Source organism: Alexandromys fortis, unplaced genomic scaffold (assembly GCF_014885135.2).
Source record: "Alexandromys fortis isolate MF-2015 unplaced genomic scaffold, M_Fortis_MF-2015_v1.1 scaffold_67, whole genome shotgun sequence".
Classification (NCBI taxonomy): Eukaryota; Metazoa; Chordata; class Mammalia; order Rodentia; family Cricetidae; genus Alexandromys; species Alexandromys fortis.
The window spans coordinates 8,411,376-8,425,560 of NW_026067945.1; the positions used below are offsets into that span (position 1 = coordinate 8,411,376).

General features: G+C 41.9%; 1 protein-coding gene across 5 annotated transcripts in view; it reads right to left on the minus strand.

The window, feature by feature from the left end:
* Chd2 (chromodomain helicase DNA binding protein 2) overlaps positions 1–14,185 on the minus strand; it is a 128,092-nt gene that overhangs the window by 86,329 nt on the left and 27,578 nt on the right. For 4 of the 5 annotated variants that reach the window (XM_050149141.1, XM_050149140.1, XM_050149142.1 and 1 more), the window contains one exon: positions 1,992–2,223. The exons of the other annotated variant lie outside the window; for it this stretch is intronic. In XM_050149141.1, coding sequence (XP_050005098.1) covers positions 1,992–2,223 — 232 coding nt within the window. The remainder of the gene's footprint in view (positions 1–1,991; positions 2,224–14,185) is intronic. 5 annotated transcript variants of the gene reach the window in all.

Below are 14,185 nucleotides of genomic sequence, written 5' to 3' on the forward strand. Positions count from 1 at the left end.
GGATGCTCACCTTACTAGACCTGGATGGAGGTGGGTGGTCCTTGGACTTCCCACAGGGCAGGGAACCCTGATTGCTCTTTGGGCTGACGAGGGAGGGGGACTTGATTGGGGGAGGGGGAGGGAAATGGGAGGCGGCGGTGGGGATGAGACAGTAATCTTTAATAAATAAATAAGAAAAAAAAGGAAAAAACTACCTGATATTTGCAATTTTATCTTAAAAATATTATGCACGTTTGTGTATGTACATATGTATATATGTATGTATTTTTCTGGTAAAACCTGAATATACAAATCCAATCTCAGAATGCTTTCTCACACCAGGAATAGTGCAAAGAACTGGCTGGAAATCCAGCTCAGTAGACTGGACAGCTCAGTAAACTGGACACCCTCTTTTGGCCTCTTCAAGGATCAGCACATATACACCAAGAAAAAAAAAAAGGCTGGGAGCAGGGGGTGAGTTGTCGTGCCTGCCTTTAATTGCAGGCAGATCTCTGTGAGTTCGGAGCCAGCCTGGCCTACATAGTGAGTTCCGGGACAGCCAGGGCTACATAATAAGATCCTGTCAGCAAACAAAACAGAAAAACCTACTAAGTGTTTCTAAGCCTGGCCATCTGCTGGCCCCTAAAAGTCAAACACCATTACATGGCAACTTTCCTGACAACTGAAATAACTATTCGACCCAAGTCTATCTCCAGAGCTCCAAATGTTTCTTCTCGTATTGTCTGAAAATGTTCACTGCTGCCTACAATTTAGTATAGCTTATATAAAAGCAAGTATGTAGAATATATACTTGCATCTTAGATTATAGCTTAAATTTGAAAAATAACAGCATAAAACTTAATTTTATTAAGCTTCCTCCCACCCACCAAAGCCGAGGGCCAAACCCAGAGCCTTGTGCTTGCTAGGCAAGTGCTCTACCACTGAGCTAAATCCCCAACCCCAGGATCTTTTTCTTTTTTTTTTTTAAGAAACAAAGAAACAGTATTCTTCCATAGTGGTTCACACAGAATTCTCTCAAATAAAATCTCCCAAGTTCAAATGTGGTGGGCTGGGAAGCAGCTTAGCTGGCATAGTGCTTATCTAGCATGCTCGAAACAGCACTGAAGAAAACCACAAGATAGAGGGACAGGCCTCTCATCCCAGCAGGAGGGAGAGGAAGGAAGATGAGGAGTTCAAGACCATCTTTGGTTGCAGTGAGTTCAGGGTCAACCTGGGCTAAATGATATCCTATCCAAAAAAGGGTTCAGACACCTGCTGATGAAGCCACACAATCACTAATTATTTTCCACCAAAAAAAAAAAAGGAATGTGGGGCTGGAGAGATGGCTCAGTGGTTAAGAGCATTGCCTGCTCTTCCAAAGGTCCTGAGTTCAATTCCCAGCAACCACATGGTGGCTCACAACCATCTGTAATGAGATCTGGTGCCCCTTCTGGCCTGTAGGCTTACACACAGACAGAATATTGTATACATAATAAATAAATAAATAAATAGTTTAAAAAAAAGGAATGTATTCAAAGTTTAGAATCAATGCAAAAATGTTTTGCAAGTTAATGTGTGCCTTTTGTGGTCTTTGCTATAAGACTCTTTTCTAATAAGCAAAGTGCAGCTACACTTAGGCAAGGAGAAGTCTCCTTATGACAGTGTGATGGTCAGGGCAGTAATGCCAGCACACTGGGATAAAAGAGGAGCATCTTGAGTTCCAGGCCACACCAGGCTATACTGTAAGACACTGCCTTAAAAAAAGGTCAAGTGGGGAGGGAAGGACTAACCAGGTATAATGGTGCACACCTATCATCTCAGCACTTAGGAGACAGCTACAGAAGGATCGATCAGGAGTACAAAGCCAGTCCTGGCTGTATGGCAAGCAAGTTTCTGGCTAGTCAAAGGTACATGAGACCCTATCTCCAGAAACAGACAAACCAAAAGACACACTAATCAATCTTCTTTGGAAACTCTGAGCGCTGGTCCTGGATAGGCAGCCCAGGAGGTACCTTCTTCACATCAGCTATCCGTTCCTTCTTAGAGGCAGGCTTCTCTTTGGCTTCTGGAAGGACTGGCTGGGATTTGGAACCTGCTGATTCACTCTCCGATTCCGATTGACTCTCAGAAGATTCAGAACTGCTATTGGACTCGCTGCCATGTCCACTTCCGGGATCGCTGCCCTGCTCACTTTCCGACTGACTGCCAGAGTCTGAACCCGAAGCTTCTTCAGAGGCCGAATGACTTCATTTAATAGAGAGACAGGGCAGAAAGAGAACTCAGAATCATTTAAGAACTGCCACAGAAAAAGGTTTTAAAATCCTCTGGTAATGTCTTCAGACCATTATTTCAGCGATTAAACATCCACATCTTCAAATTCACTTTTATTTTTGTGCTGCAGATAACACTTTCCTACCGTTTTCAACCTTGACTTTGTATTTTGTTGAACCATACATACACATTCTCACATTCCAGTGAACATAGACCCCTCCTCATTCTGATGAGGTAAAACTATATAACTCCAAGTATTTAAGGAACACTAAGACCTGACTGAAACACTAGAACTAAGTCACCTTAATACCAATGCCCCCTTCAAAATCAAAAACAGCAATTCAAAAATGAGAAAAACAACCCCCCCCCCCAGGAAGAATGCAATTATCCAATCAGCGGTTCTCGTGCAGGAGTTAGACTCGGGTAGGGAGCTACACACACCACCTGTAGTTCACAGGCCCTGCCTCCACAGCAGTGACTCTAATGATGGTCCTCCCACGGACCTGATAATGACCTATGGACATCCGGTCACCTCCCTCATTTGAAAGAACACTCGTGAGGAGGCAAATGATAGTCAAAACCACAAAACACAAGCTTTAGGTTGAGAGGTAGACACAGTAGCATGAAGCTTCCAAATTAGAACTGAGGTCACACAACTAACAAACAGCTATAGAAAACAGCCAGGCTGCAGATGAACTGGGTTGGCAGTGTGCTTTTAAAGCCAGCAGGGCCCTAGTTTTCAGCACACCAGGTTTGGTGGTACACGCTCAGAAGGACTAGAAATTCAAAGGCAGCCTCTGCTAGGCAAGATGGAGGCCAGCCTGGAATATGAGTCCCTGACAAAATATGAGAGAAACAGAAAGAAAATAAATTACTGGAAACTTGAATTGATTCAACTCTATAAAAAGTACATTATAGTATAGAAGCCTTTCAGTCAAGATGAAGAAATGGAAAAATCTGTCTCTAAGAAGGAAAGGTTGGACAACTACAAACTGCCTGATCACCTCATAGTGTCAGACATTATGCTAAATACTTTATACATGTTTATTCTCCAGAACAATCCTATGAAAAGACAGACACTCAGCCCTCTCTCTTCCTTTGAAATTAATACCCTAGCCAGGTGGTGGTAGCTCGTGCCTTTAATCCCAGCACTCAGGAGGCACAGACAGGCGGATCTCTATGAGTATGGGGTCAGCCTGATCGGTCTATAGGGCAAATTGCAGGTCAAGCTCCAAAGCAGCTACACAGAGAAACCCTATTTCAATGAGCCAAAAAAAAAAAAAAAAAAAAGAAAGAAAGAGAGAGAGAGAGAGAGAGAGAGAGAGAGAGAGAGAATAAAGAAAAAAGAAGCTCTCTGCCCTATCCCATCTCTTACTTTCTGGTTGTACATTTTTTCCTTTTCTTTGATGTGTGCCAGTATTCTGCCTGAATGTATTTGTGTGCGCAGTACTTACAGAAGCCACTTGGATCCCCTAGGACTAGAGGTACAGATTGCCATGCAGAGCTTACAAAGTCCTGTCCCTTACAGCCCAGACACCCCAGCCTGGTATTTTTACTCAGCTCAGTATGCGATGGAAAACCTAGCTTCTGACAATCCTCCTATGTTCATGTCTGAATGATTCCCATCTCTCTCTGTAAGATTTACATGTTTTTAGCCGGGCGATGGTGGCGCACGCCTTTAATCCCAGCACTCTCAGGCAGAGGCAGGCGGATCTCTGTGAGTTCAAGACCAGCCTGGTCTACAGAGCTAGTTCCAGGACAGGCTCCAAAGCCACAGAGAAACCCTGTCTCGAAAAACAAAACAAAAAAAGAAAAAGATTTACATTTTTTTGTATTGGTGTTTTGTTTCCATGCATGCCTGTGTACCATAAGCCAGAAGAGGGTATCAGATACCCTAGAACTGGAGTCATAGACAGTTGTGAGCCATCATGTAGTTGTAGGGAACTGAAGCCAAGGTTGTCTACAAAACCAATAAACCCTCTCAATTGCTGGGCCCTCTCTCCAACCCCTGCTCATCTCTTCTTCGTTCCTTCCCTCAACTCCATTTGCTCCATGTAACGCTTAGAGAAGCATGGCAGAAATTACAGTACCATTCTCCTCCAACCCACGTACACAGTGCTTATGCTGAGTGTCTAACTTTGAGGACCTGGGTGTCATCTTCTGTAGCAAAGCAAGCTTCGCTCTCTCCTGTGCTAGATCAGCCTATTAGACACTTCCAGGCGCTCACCTATTACTGAAATCACTACCCTAAGAAGTGAAAACTGGTTTTGGTATTGGCTTCATCTCCCAACCTCTGCTATGTCTCTCTTCATCATGACACCTGATCCTAGGAAACTGAATCCAAAGCCCGAGCAGTTGGGCTGGGAGTATGGCTCAGAGATACAGTGCTTGCCTAATCATGCATATGAGGCTTGGTCCCACAACACCTACCAAAGAATGATAAATGTAAGTTTCTGTAAAGCCCAGCTATTTACTTAACACAATACCACGTCTTCCACTTGTCCCATACTATAAAAATAACGTGGTGACTTGTCAAAACAGGCTTGAGAGATGACTCAGAAGTTAAGAGCACTGGCTGCTCTCCCTAGAGGTCTTGAGTTCAATTCCCAGCAACCACATGGTGGCTCACAACCATCTGTAAGGAGATCTGGTGCCCCCTTCTGACATGCAGGCATACATGCTGACAGAATACCATGTACATAATAAATAAATCTTTAGGGGAAAAAAAAAAACAGGCCTAAAAACTAAGAGCATCTTCTCATTCTTCCTTGTGCCTGGTATATTAGAGATCACTGACTGAGCTAGAGTAATACATGTACCTGCCTTTTGAAATGACTTCGTTTTCCAGCACAACTCCAGACAAGAACTTGGGGGTGGAATCACATGCTAATCATCACAAAACACCACAATAATCAACATATTCACTCTCTGGGAAAAGAAATACACAAAGGATTGAAAAATGCTAAACTACCAGCTTACAGACCCAGAAAAAGGGCCACTTTAGTCTGGTACAGAAAAAGGTTAACAGTCCAGTTAACTAGAAGGCTTTTAGTCTTGTTCTAAAAGCAAGAATCACACATGGCGGGGCTGCAGAGGTGGCTCAGAGGTTAAGAGCACTGACTGCTCTTCCAGAGGTCCAGAGTTCAATTCCCAGCAACCACATGGTGGCTCACGACCATCTATCTATAAAGAGATCTGGTGCCCTCTTCTGGCCTGTAGGCATACATGCAGATAGAACATTGTATACACAATAAATAAATCTTTTTAAAAAAATAAATAAATCCTACACTTCAGCTTAGGATCCTTAGTTTATAAAAAAAAAAAGTCACACATGGCACAATGTGTCATTGCAATGTCAAAAAGACAGTTCTCTGTGAAATGCCACGTAAGAAAGCTGGACTTCAATGTTTACTCAGGCTATTTTCAAACTGTTCTCTTAAACAATAAACTATAAAAGCTATAAATATCTATGATTAATTTCTCCAACAAGAATATTTCTGTTCTTTTGCCGTTGCTCACTATAATCGGTAAGACTATAAGCATTCTAGGACAGCTGTGTTTCTCTCTGTGCATGTGACCATAGAAATGTTAACACTGCGTACCATCACCCACATTCCCATTAGCACACACGTATGTAAATGTGAGCCTACAAATTTAATTAGTTGAGAGTGGCTAATTCTGTGGGAAAGGTATGCTAGAAAAGTCCATAGATTAGCTTGTGCTGTAATATAAAAAATAAAAAATGACAGAAATCAAACCTAAGGAAAGAACAAAGCTGCAGTCGCCTGTAGATCAGAACAAAACAGGTATAACCAGGTTAAGACAATGGCATCCTGATGGCTTTAGTGGTGAACTCACAGCTGCTTAGAACTCTTAAAATATTTTTGATGCATAAACTAGGTCACCAACTAAAATAAAGATGCAAGTGAGTCAGTCAGTATAAGACTAAGTAATTTAATATTTACTTTGACTGGGCAGTAGTAGCTCACAGCTTTAATTCCAGGACTCAGCAGAGGCAGGTAGAGAGCTCTGTGAGTTCCAGGCCAGCCTGGTCTAAAAGTTAACCTTCAGGAGAACCATAGTAAAGCAGTCTCCAAAAATCAATACTGTTTTTGCCAAAGTATTAAGGGTACAGACCGGTTGTCACAAAATCAAGAGAAGCAAGTGCTATGTACAAACCAAGAATAGAACTTTATTTTGGAACAAGCAAGTTAGATGTAAGACTTAAATTCCCAGGAAGAATGCTGGGCTGCTTCTCATAAGAATCTTTAACTAAAGTCTTTTTTTTTTGCGGGGGGGGGGGGGTTGCTATTTGTTTCAAGATAGAAGCCCAAGCTGGCCTTGAACTCAGAGACAGACCGGCCTTTGCCTCACTAGTGCTGGGATCAGAAGCCTAAGAGAAAGTTTCTTACTGTTGAAAACAGAATTGTTGTAACCAGGATTAATGTGACACAACATTTCCTAAAGCCCAGCAATACTGAGCACTTCAGTACTTCACTGGTTATCACACAGATTCAGAGAAACCCCTAAAGAAAAAGGTCAGCCTGGTGCAGTGGTGCACGCTTTAATACCAGCACTTGGGAGGCTGACGATCAGGAGACACCACTCCCAGAGAGAGAGAGAACGCCAAATTCAGCTTATATTCGGATGGGTAAAACTCACACTAATAAGTATGACTGACTTTCAAGATGTAATAGTTAACAAGGCAACTGAAACTTAAATTCATATGAATTATCCACTACAGTCTCATAAAAATCGTATTTATTTGAAAATTATTCAAACTCTAAACTGCAAACAAAGTTCATTACTTTTCAAATGGACAAAAAAAAACCTGATGAGTCAAAATCCAATAAAGAAAGAAAAGGACTCAACACCTTTACTAAGGTTTTTATGAAATGGATCAGTCATTCTTATAACAGTGGACTTTGACGACAATAGGGTCACTTCTGTTTCTTAAAGTGCCATTTCCAGAATGGTCACAAGAGGACAGCACAGCAATGGTTCACTTAAAAGAGAAAGTCTGTGGGTTCTCCAAGAGCCTCCATTTCAGCACCCTGGTGTTTGTTTTCCTAACTTACAAAATGGCTGAACTACTTACTAGACAGAGCTCCATGGTAAAAGCAAAATCTGAACCGCCAAAGGGATACCCATACAAAGTCTGCATTACAGACATTGAAAGCGTCAAAAATACGCAAAAAGCCTAGTCCTTCCTGACTCCTATAAAGACAAAGTCCCAGTGTGTTAAGGATGTCTGAATTACAGAATCTGCCCTATGCATTCCTGGCCCTGCATTCCACACATTCTTCAGTCAAACACTTTATCAAATCAACCAAACTGCCATGTGACCACTCCTCCTCGGCTCTTAGGAAATGGAAAGAAAGGGGAGAGATTCTCACTGACAAGGATACCTGACAACTCCTTAAGCTTTGTTTCTAAGATCCCTACGCGTCTAAGTTCAAGTCTTCAGATTCTGAAGAGTAAGTTATAGTATAAACTTGTAAGTTTTTAAGTTATAGCATGAACACAGCTAAGCCTAGTAAATTAGGAAAACAAACTTGAACGTATACATTAACAAAACATATGAAGACTGGCAAATCAAAACATACGGTAGGAAATGAGGTAAAAACAACAAACATACAACCAAAGAAAAGAAACTGAAATGGTCAATAAACTTAATAAAATATAACACCTTTAAGGCCAGCACTTGGCAGGCTAAGGCTGGTGGATCTGAGTATAGGGCTAGCCTGGTCTAAAGAGTAAATTCCACGACAGTCACAGCTACACAAAGAAACCTAGTCTTGAAAAACGAAACAAAACAAGGAAGGAAGGGAAGAAGGAAGGATGACTATCATGACATAAAAAATTAACTTTATTAGTAATTTGGAGAATATATTATTATAGTCAATTTTATATTTTGCCCAAGTAAAAATTTTGAACAATGATAAGGCAGTAAAGGAAAAGAGTAGCCACACCACTAATCAATCAAAGTGATTTGATTAGCACAGGTTTGCAGAAAGAGGGTATTAACCAGCTTTTTTTTTCTTTTTTAAACTGAGTATATGTGCATGACATTCCATAACATACATGTGAAGCTTTGTGGGTTCCAGGGCATTTTTACTCATGAGCTTCTTGCCTGTTCCAGAAACAGTTCTAAAAAATACCCGTAGATGCCAAGTACAGTAGTATAAGCCTTTAATCCCAGCACTTGGGAGGCAGAAGCAGGAGGATCTCTGTGACGTCAAGGCCTGTCCAGTCTACAGTGTGAGTGAGTTCCGGGACAGTCAAAGCTTCACACACAAATCCTGCCAATTAGTAAGAAGGTATGTTACCTAGATAAATCAAAGTTGGGCAACAGCCAAACACAAAATTACTCAAAGCCAAAATAAGGTGGGAAAAAAATATACATATCCATGTATAAAATATATAAGATGCGAATTATCCACACTGTCCATACAAATCCAAACAGGCCTTAATATATCTGTAAATACAAAAAAAAAAAAAGTAAACAAACAAGCCAGGCAGTGGTGGCATAAGCCTTTAATCCTAGCACTCCAGAGGCAGAGATTGGCGGATATCGGTGAGTTCAAGGCCAGCCTCGTCTATAAGAATTAGTTTCAGGACAGCTAGGGACTAAGTGTGAGCACCACTATACCAGGCTATTTACAGCAACATCTTAACTTCCCCTGCAACCCTGGTGCTCAGGCTTCCCCTTTACCAGATGTAATCCTACCCAAAGCAAATCAGAAACCACCCCCACCACCTTACTTCCCAAAAAAGACAATGTCCCTCAGAAGAGGATTTCAGCAGAAGAGAAAGGGGAAGTCAAAGGCCAGTGGAGGGTGAAAATGACTAAGTCCCCATATACAGGCATGAAACTGTCAAAGAATTTAAGGTTCCTCTAGCAGGCCTTCAGGATGGAGCTCCAGAGCCACCAAAGTCATTATTTATGGCTACAAAGGCCTTAATTTCAAACCCCTTGAGGAAGCCAAACTCACAATGTACTTTCCTGAGTGCCCCTTTATTAACATCTGTGCTTAAATTTTACATTAGAAATGTTTACTGGGTCAAGACAATAAATCTCTACCTTATATATGTCAACCTGAAATGAAGTTCTTTTCTGTGGCGAAGCAGTGAGTTCTCCTTTAACTAAGAAAAGAAAAAAAAAAAAGAAAAAAAAGAAAATTTCAAGGTAGTGGAGTTAGCAGAAATTGAGTTTGTCTCCACTCCTACTGACTATAAAATCTATGAAAGGCCAATTATTTGAACCAGGCTAAAAACCAGTAAACAAGAAACCAAACCAAAATGGAGTCACTCATGCTTCTAAATTAGCAACTTACATTGGCAAAGTCAAGTTCTCTGTCTTACAACCTAATGTAACTGAAACTGCTCTTTTTGTTTCCTTGTTCTAACAAAATGCTTTAGAAACATGCTCCTCCAGTTTCGACTTAGTGATGGGAGGCAGCCCATTTCTCAGTCCCTAATAAAGCCCAACAACATCTTCCCATTTCTGTTAAACACCGACATGTCTCTGGAGGAAAATGCACTTTCCCTTTAAAGGAAATGCCTCAAAATGGCACGTACAATTCCACGGGATAGCAAAGCTAGATCCCAACAGTGCTTCTCAAGTTAAGTCAGCCAATGGTCTGCAGCTTATAGCTCAGTGGCAAAGGGCTTCCCAGTCAACGTTTATTAAGGTCCTTTAGGTTCAATACCCAGTGTGGTGGTTTAGGCCTCCAACTCTAGCGATTATGGGAGCTGGGGCAGCAAGGACAGCCAGAATTTAAAAAGAAAAGCATAGAACTAGCTGTTTCTGAAATTCTCATCTGGAACTAGGCAGACGTCCCCTTAAGCTTTCTCGTGCTACTTCTGCTCCCCAATAACCAACTAATCCTAAAGTTTACCAAGTACCACAAAATTGGCCTCCAGCAGACTGGGGTGTGAATGACATCAAAGAGGCTAGATACGGTGTACCTGGAGAATCATACACACAGCTAATCAGGATCTGGCAACAGTTTCATACTAAAAGGCAAAGAGAAAGCTTTCCATTCAGGTAAAAAATAAGTAAGGTAAATAAAATAAATATCAAAGCAGCAAGCTGAAGAGGTAAGGCTACAGGGGACACCTCCCTGCACTCACAAACAAGGTTCTAACCAACCATCAAAGGGGACACTTACACTCTGAACACTAAGAATAAACGACCCAGTTTGGCCAGGAGTTCCCTTTAAACATCCGAGTCTTCTATTTTCTTATTAGCTAACTTGTAGACTATAACTTTTATAGACTTTTATGAAACAGACTGTGCTGATGAAACTTCAAAGTTCAAAGGAAATTAAAAGCCCTGGTTACCACCCCAATAATAAATGTAAAATGTATGCCCATGTCCTCAAGAGTCCTTGGAGCTAAGAAAGCAAGGGGAGGCGCCTCAGCATAGCACCAACAGTCACTAAGAGAAGAACTCCACCATACTTTTCGTTATACATGCTTTCTACATTGGGACACCTTTGATGGGGCTGGAACTGGACTGCTGAGAGAGTGTCAATGTTTGTAGACTACCTGGCACCCCACACTTCTTTGCATTAGATGTCAATAGCACCTCAGCACTTGGTAATAACCAAAAATATGAATAACCAAACAAGATGAAACTGGGGATGAGGGGACCACACGCTATCAAGGGTGAAAAGCTGCCACTGTCCATAATCCTGCTTCAAAAACACAATATCACCACCTATTATTTTAAAAATGAAAAAGCTCAGAAGCTGTTGCATGGAATTTTATAGACGAAAAGAAGCAAAATAACAGGTGTTGGGGTTTCACACCGCCATAACACCTTCGCTCAGGAGGCCAGACTGAACTGCCTCAAATACCAGTCCAGACTAGGTAAAAACATCTCCAGAAAATATTAGTCGCCAAAGGTAGGAAAAGAACAGAGATGCAAACTGTCAAGAGCTCTCTTTGCACCTGCCACACAACCCTACCCTGCTGCCCAAACTATGAAACCGGCAGTCACCTGAGTCTACTGTTCCATATGCAGACTCCTGGGCACAAATCCCTCCACTACCCTATTCCACACTTCCATGCAAGATGCCTGGGTATTCACAAGCAAACCAGGTGATTAGTTCTTAACAAGAATATTTCTCGAGTTAGATGTTACAGCTGTTTGGTCCATCAGTCCCAACTTGCACCTAAGCAGCCATACACTGATCATGGGAATGTCAAGCAACCTGTGTCTGAATGTGAACAAGGGTCACACTAATTCCTAAGATCCCTAATGTCCACCTGACTGATTGACGACTGTTACTTTTGGTTTGGTTTTTTGTTGTTGTTGTTGTTTTGTTTGGTTTGTTTTGCTTTTTGAAATAGGGTTTCTCTGTGTAGCTTTGTAGCCTGTCCTGGAACTCGCTCTGTAGACTAGACTGTCCTCGAACTCACAGAGATCAGAGATCCGACTGCCTCTGCCTCTAGAGTTGGGGTTAAAGGTGTCCACCACCACCCTGCCACCTAGTACTGTTTCTTGACAAGGCACATCTACAAAACAACTGACCCAACAAGAGCTTTCCCTTTCACCTAACCTGCTATACAAAATCTTAAAAAAAAAAAAAATCCACTCAATTCTGATACTTGTTTAAATTATCCAGGTAATTCTCAAGCAAAACATGCACAAAAATTAAATTTAGGATACAGGGGAGGGAGACCACAAGCACAAACTTTCATGCATCACAAACTAACCCAAAGTAAGTTTTTATTCACGGGTGAATAAAAGCCAAACAACGGAAGAGCAAGTTCTAAAGTTTCCAAGACCTCCCTATGAACACTTCCAGGATACAGCCACTCTCCAGGATACAGCCACTCTCCAGGAAACCACTGCAACTGCCTCCTCCACAGGCACTTCAGGTTTCAACTACCCCCAAGGAAACCACTTCAATGGCCACATTCCCACCTGAGGCTTTTATGTAAAATACTGGCCTTTTGAAGATCACATCCATAAAAGACTTTACTCTTGAGGCTTCTGTTTCTTTAAATCGGAAAAGGTTAGCTGGGAGGTGGTAACAAACACCTTTAATGCCAGCATTTTGGGATTAAAGGCATTTGGAGGCAGAAGGATCTCTTTGAGACTGAGGCAGAGCAAATTCCAGGCAGGGCTACACAAAGAAACCCTGTCTCAAAAAAAACAAAAATAAATAAAAATAAAATGTAGAAAAGGTGGGCAGGAAGGAGCACTTGCTTTGCAAACATGAAGACTGGAATTCAAATCCCCAGAATCCTCAATTTAAAAAAAAAAAAAAAAAAAAAAAACAGGTGTAGGGTTGGAGATGATCCACTGGTAAAGGACACTTGCTGCTCTTCCAGAGGATCCAGATTCAATTCTCAGCACCCACACAGCAGCTCATGGCTGTCTATAACTCCAGTTCTATGGGGATCCAAACCCTTTTCTGTTCTCCAAAAGGCTCTAGGAACACATGAAGCACGTAAACATATATACAGGAAACATTCATACAAATAAAATACAAATATATAAAAATCTTTACACTTATTCCAGAACTACATAGTGAGACTGTCTTTTTTTTTCAAAGTGGAGTGCTGAGTCGCATAGGGAGGAGGATCACTGTAATTTGCCAGCCTAGCTCCAGATTCAGTGAGGCCCCTGTCTCAAAGCAATAGGACAGTGATAAAGGCCACCCAATGACAACCTCTTCTGGCCTCAGCGTGTGCATGAACTACATACGCCACACAATGAATGAATGAATGAACAAAAGAACAAACGAGCTTTAGAAGCAGAAGAGGAGGATCCAAGATGTTTTACTATGTCTCCTATTTCCTCTACAGTTTTCTCTGAATCGACAAAGGGGACAGCAACCATTCATGACATGCTTAAGCCAGCTACCAAAAATCTGAGTCACGATTCCATACTGACTCCCTTATACTTCAATTTTTCTCATTTGTTACATGCAGGGATAAAAATCCTAACAACTGGGTTCACAGCAGGAGCAATGAATGGAACTAGCTCTGTAGACCAGGCTGGTCTCGAACTCACAGGGATCCGCCTGCCTCTGCCTCCCGGAGTGCTGAGATTAAAGGCGTGCGCCACCATCGCCCCCGGCTGAATGGTGGTTCTTACTGAGCCGTCTCGTTATTTTCTTTTAAACATTCTCTTAAAATCATTTCATCTACAGGCTTGATGCCTATCAAAATACAAAGACCACAAACACAAGGCTACTCGGGAACAGTGGTACACGTCTTTAATCCCAGCACTCTGAGGCGAGAGCAGGTGGATCTGAGTTTAGGCAGTCTGGTCTACAGCATTCCAGGACAGCCAGGGCTACAGAGAGAGTAGACCCCGTACCAAAAATCAAAAAGAAGGGAAGGGGGGAAAAAAGGCAGGGCCAAGTATGTGGTGCGAGCCTTTAATCTCAGCCCAAATGCAGAGGTAAAGCAGGCAGATTGTTCAAAGTTCAGCCTGGTCCACACAGTGAGTTATAAGACAGGCAGAGCTACAAAGTGAGACCTTGTTCAAAAAAGAAAGACGACATAAATGAGATTCCCTAAGGTTTTCCATCAATTTTTAAAACGCTGGTGCTGGTTATAGTTTACAACTGTCAACTGGGAGACAGTCTAAGAACAACACACCACAGTTCCACTCCTGTATGATCTGGTTAGGTACTTACCTCTATAAACAACAGGGGGCAGGGAAGTTGTTATGATCAGCATGCTGGCCTGGTCTGTCACATGGGTACTCTGTCCCTTTAAGAGACAAGTCCCGCCCACTCTCACCCCCCCCCCATTCTCAGAGCATGGAATATGAATGCATTGAAACCAAGTAATTCTTAATATTTGGGAATGTATTAAGTAAATGTAAAGAGATTAGCATCCAAACAAACTTCCAAATCAAAACTGAACAGTGTGAGTATGGAAGAGGCCAGCAGATTTACAGCAAATT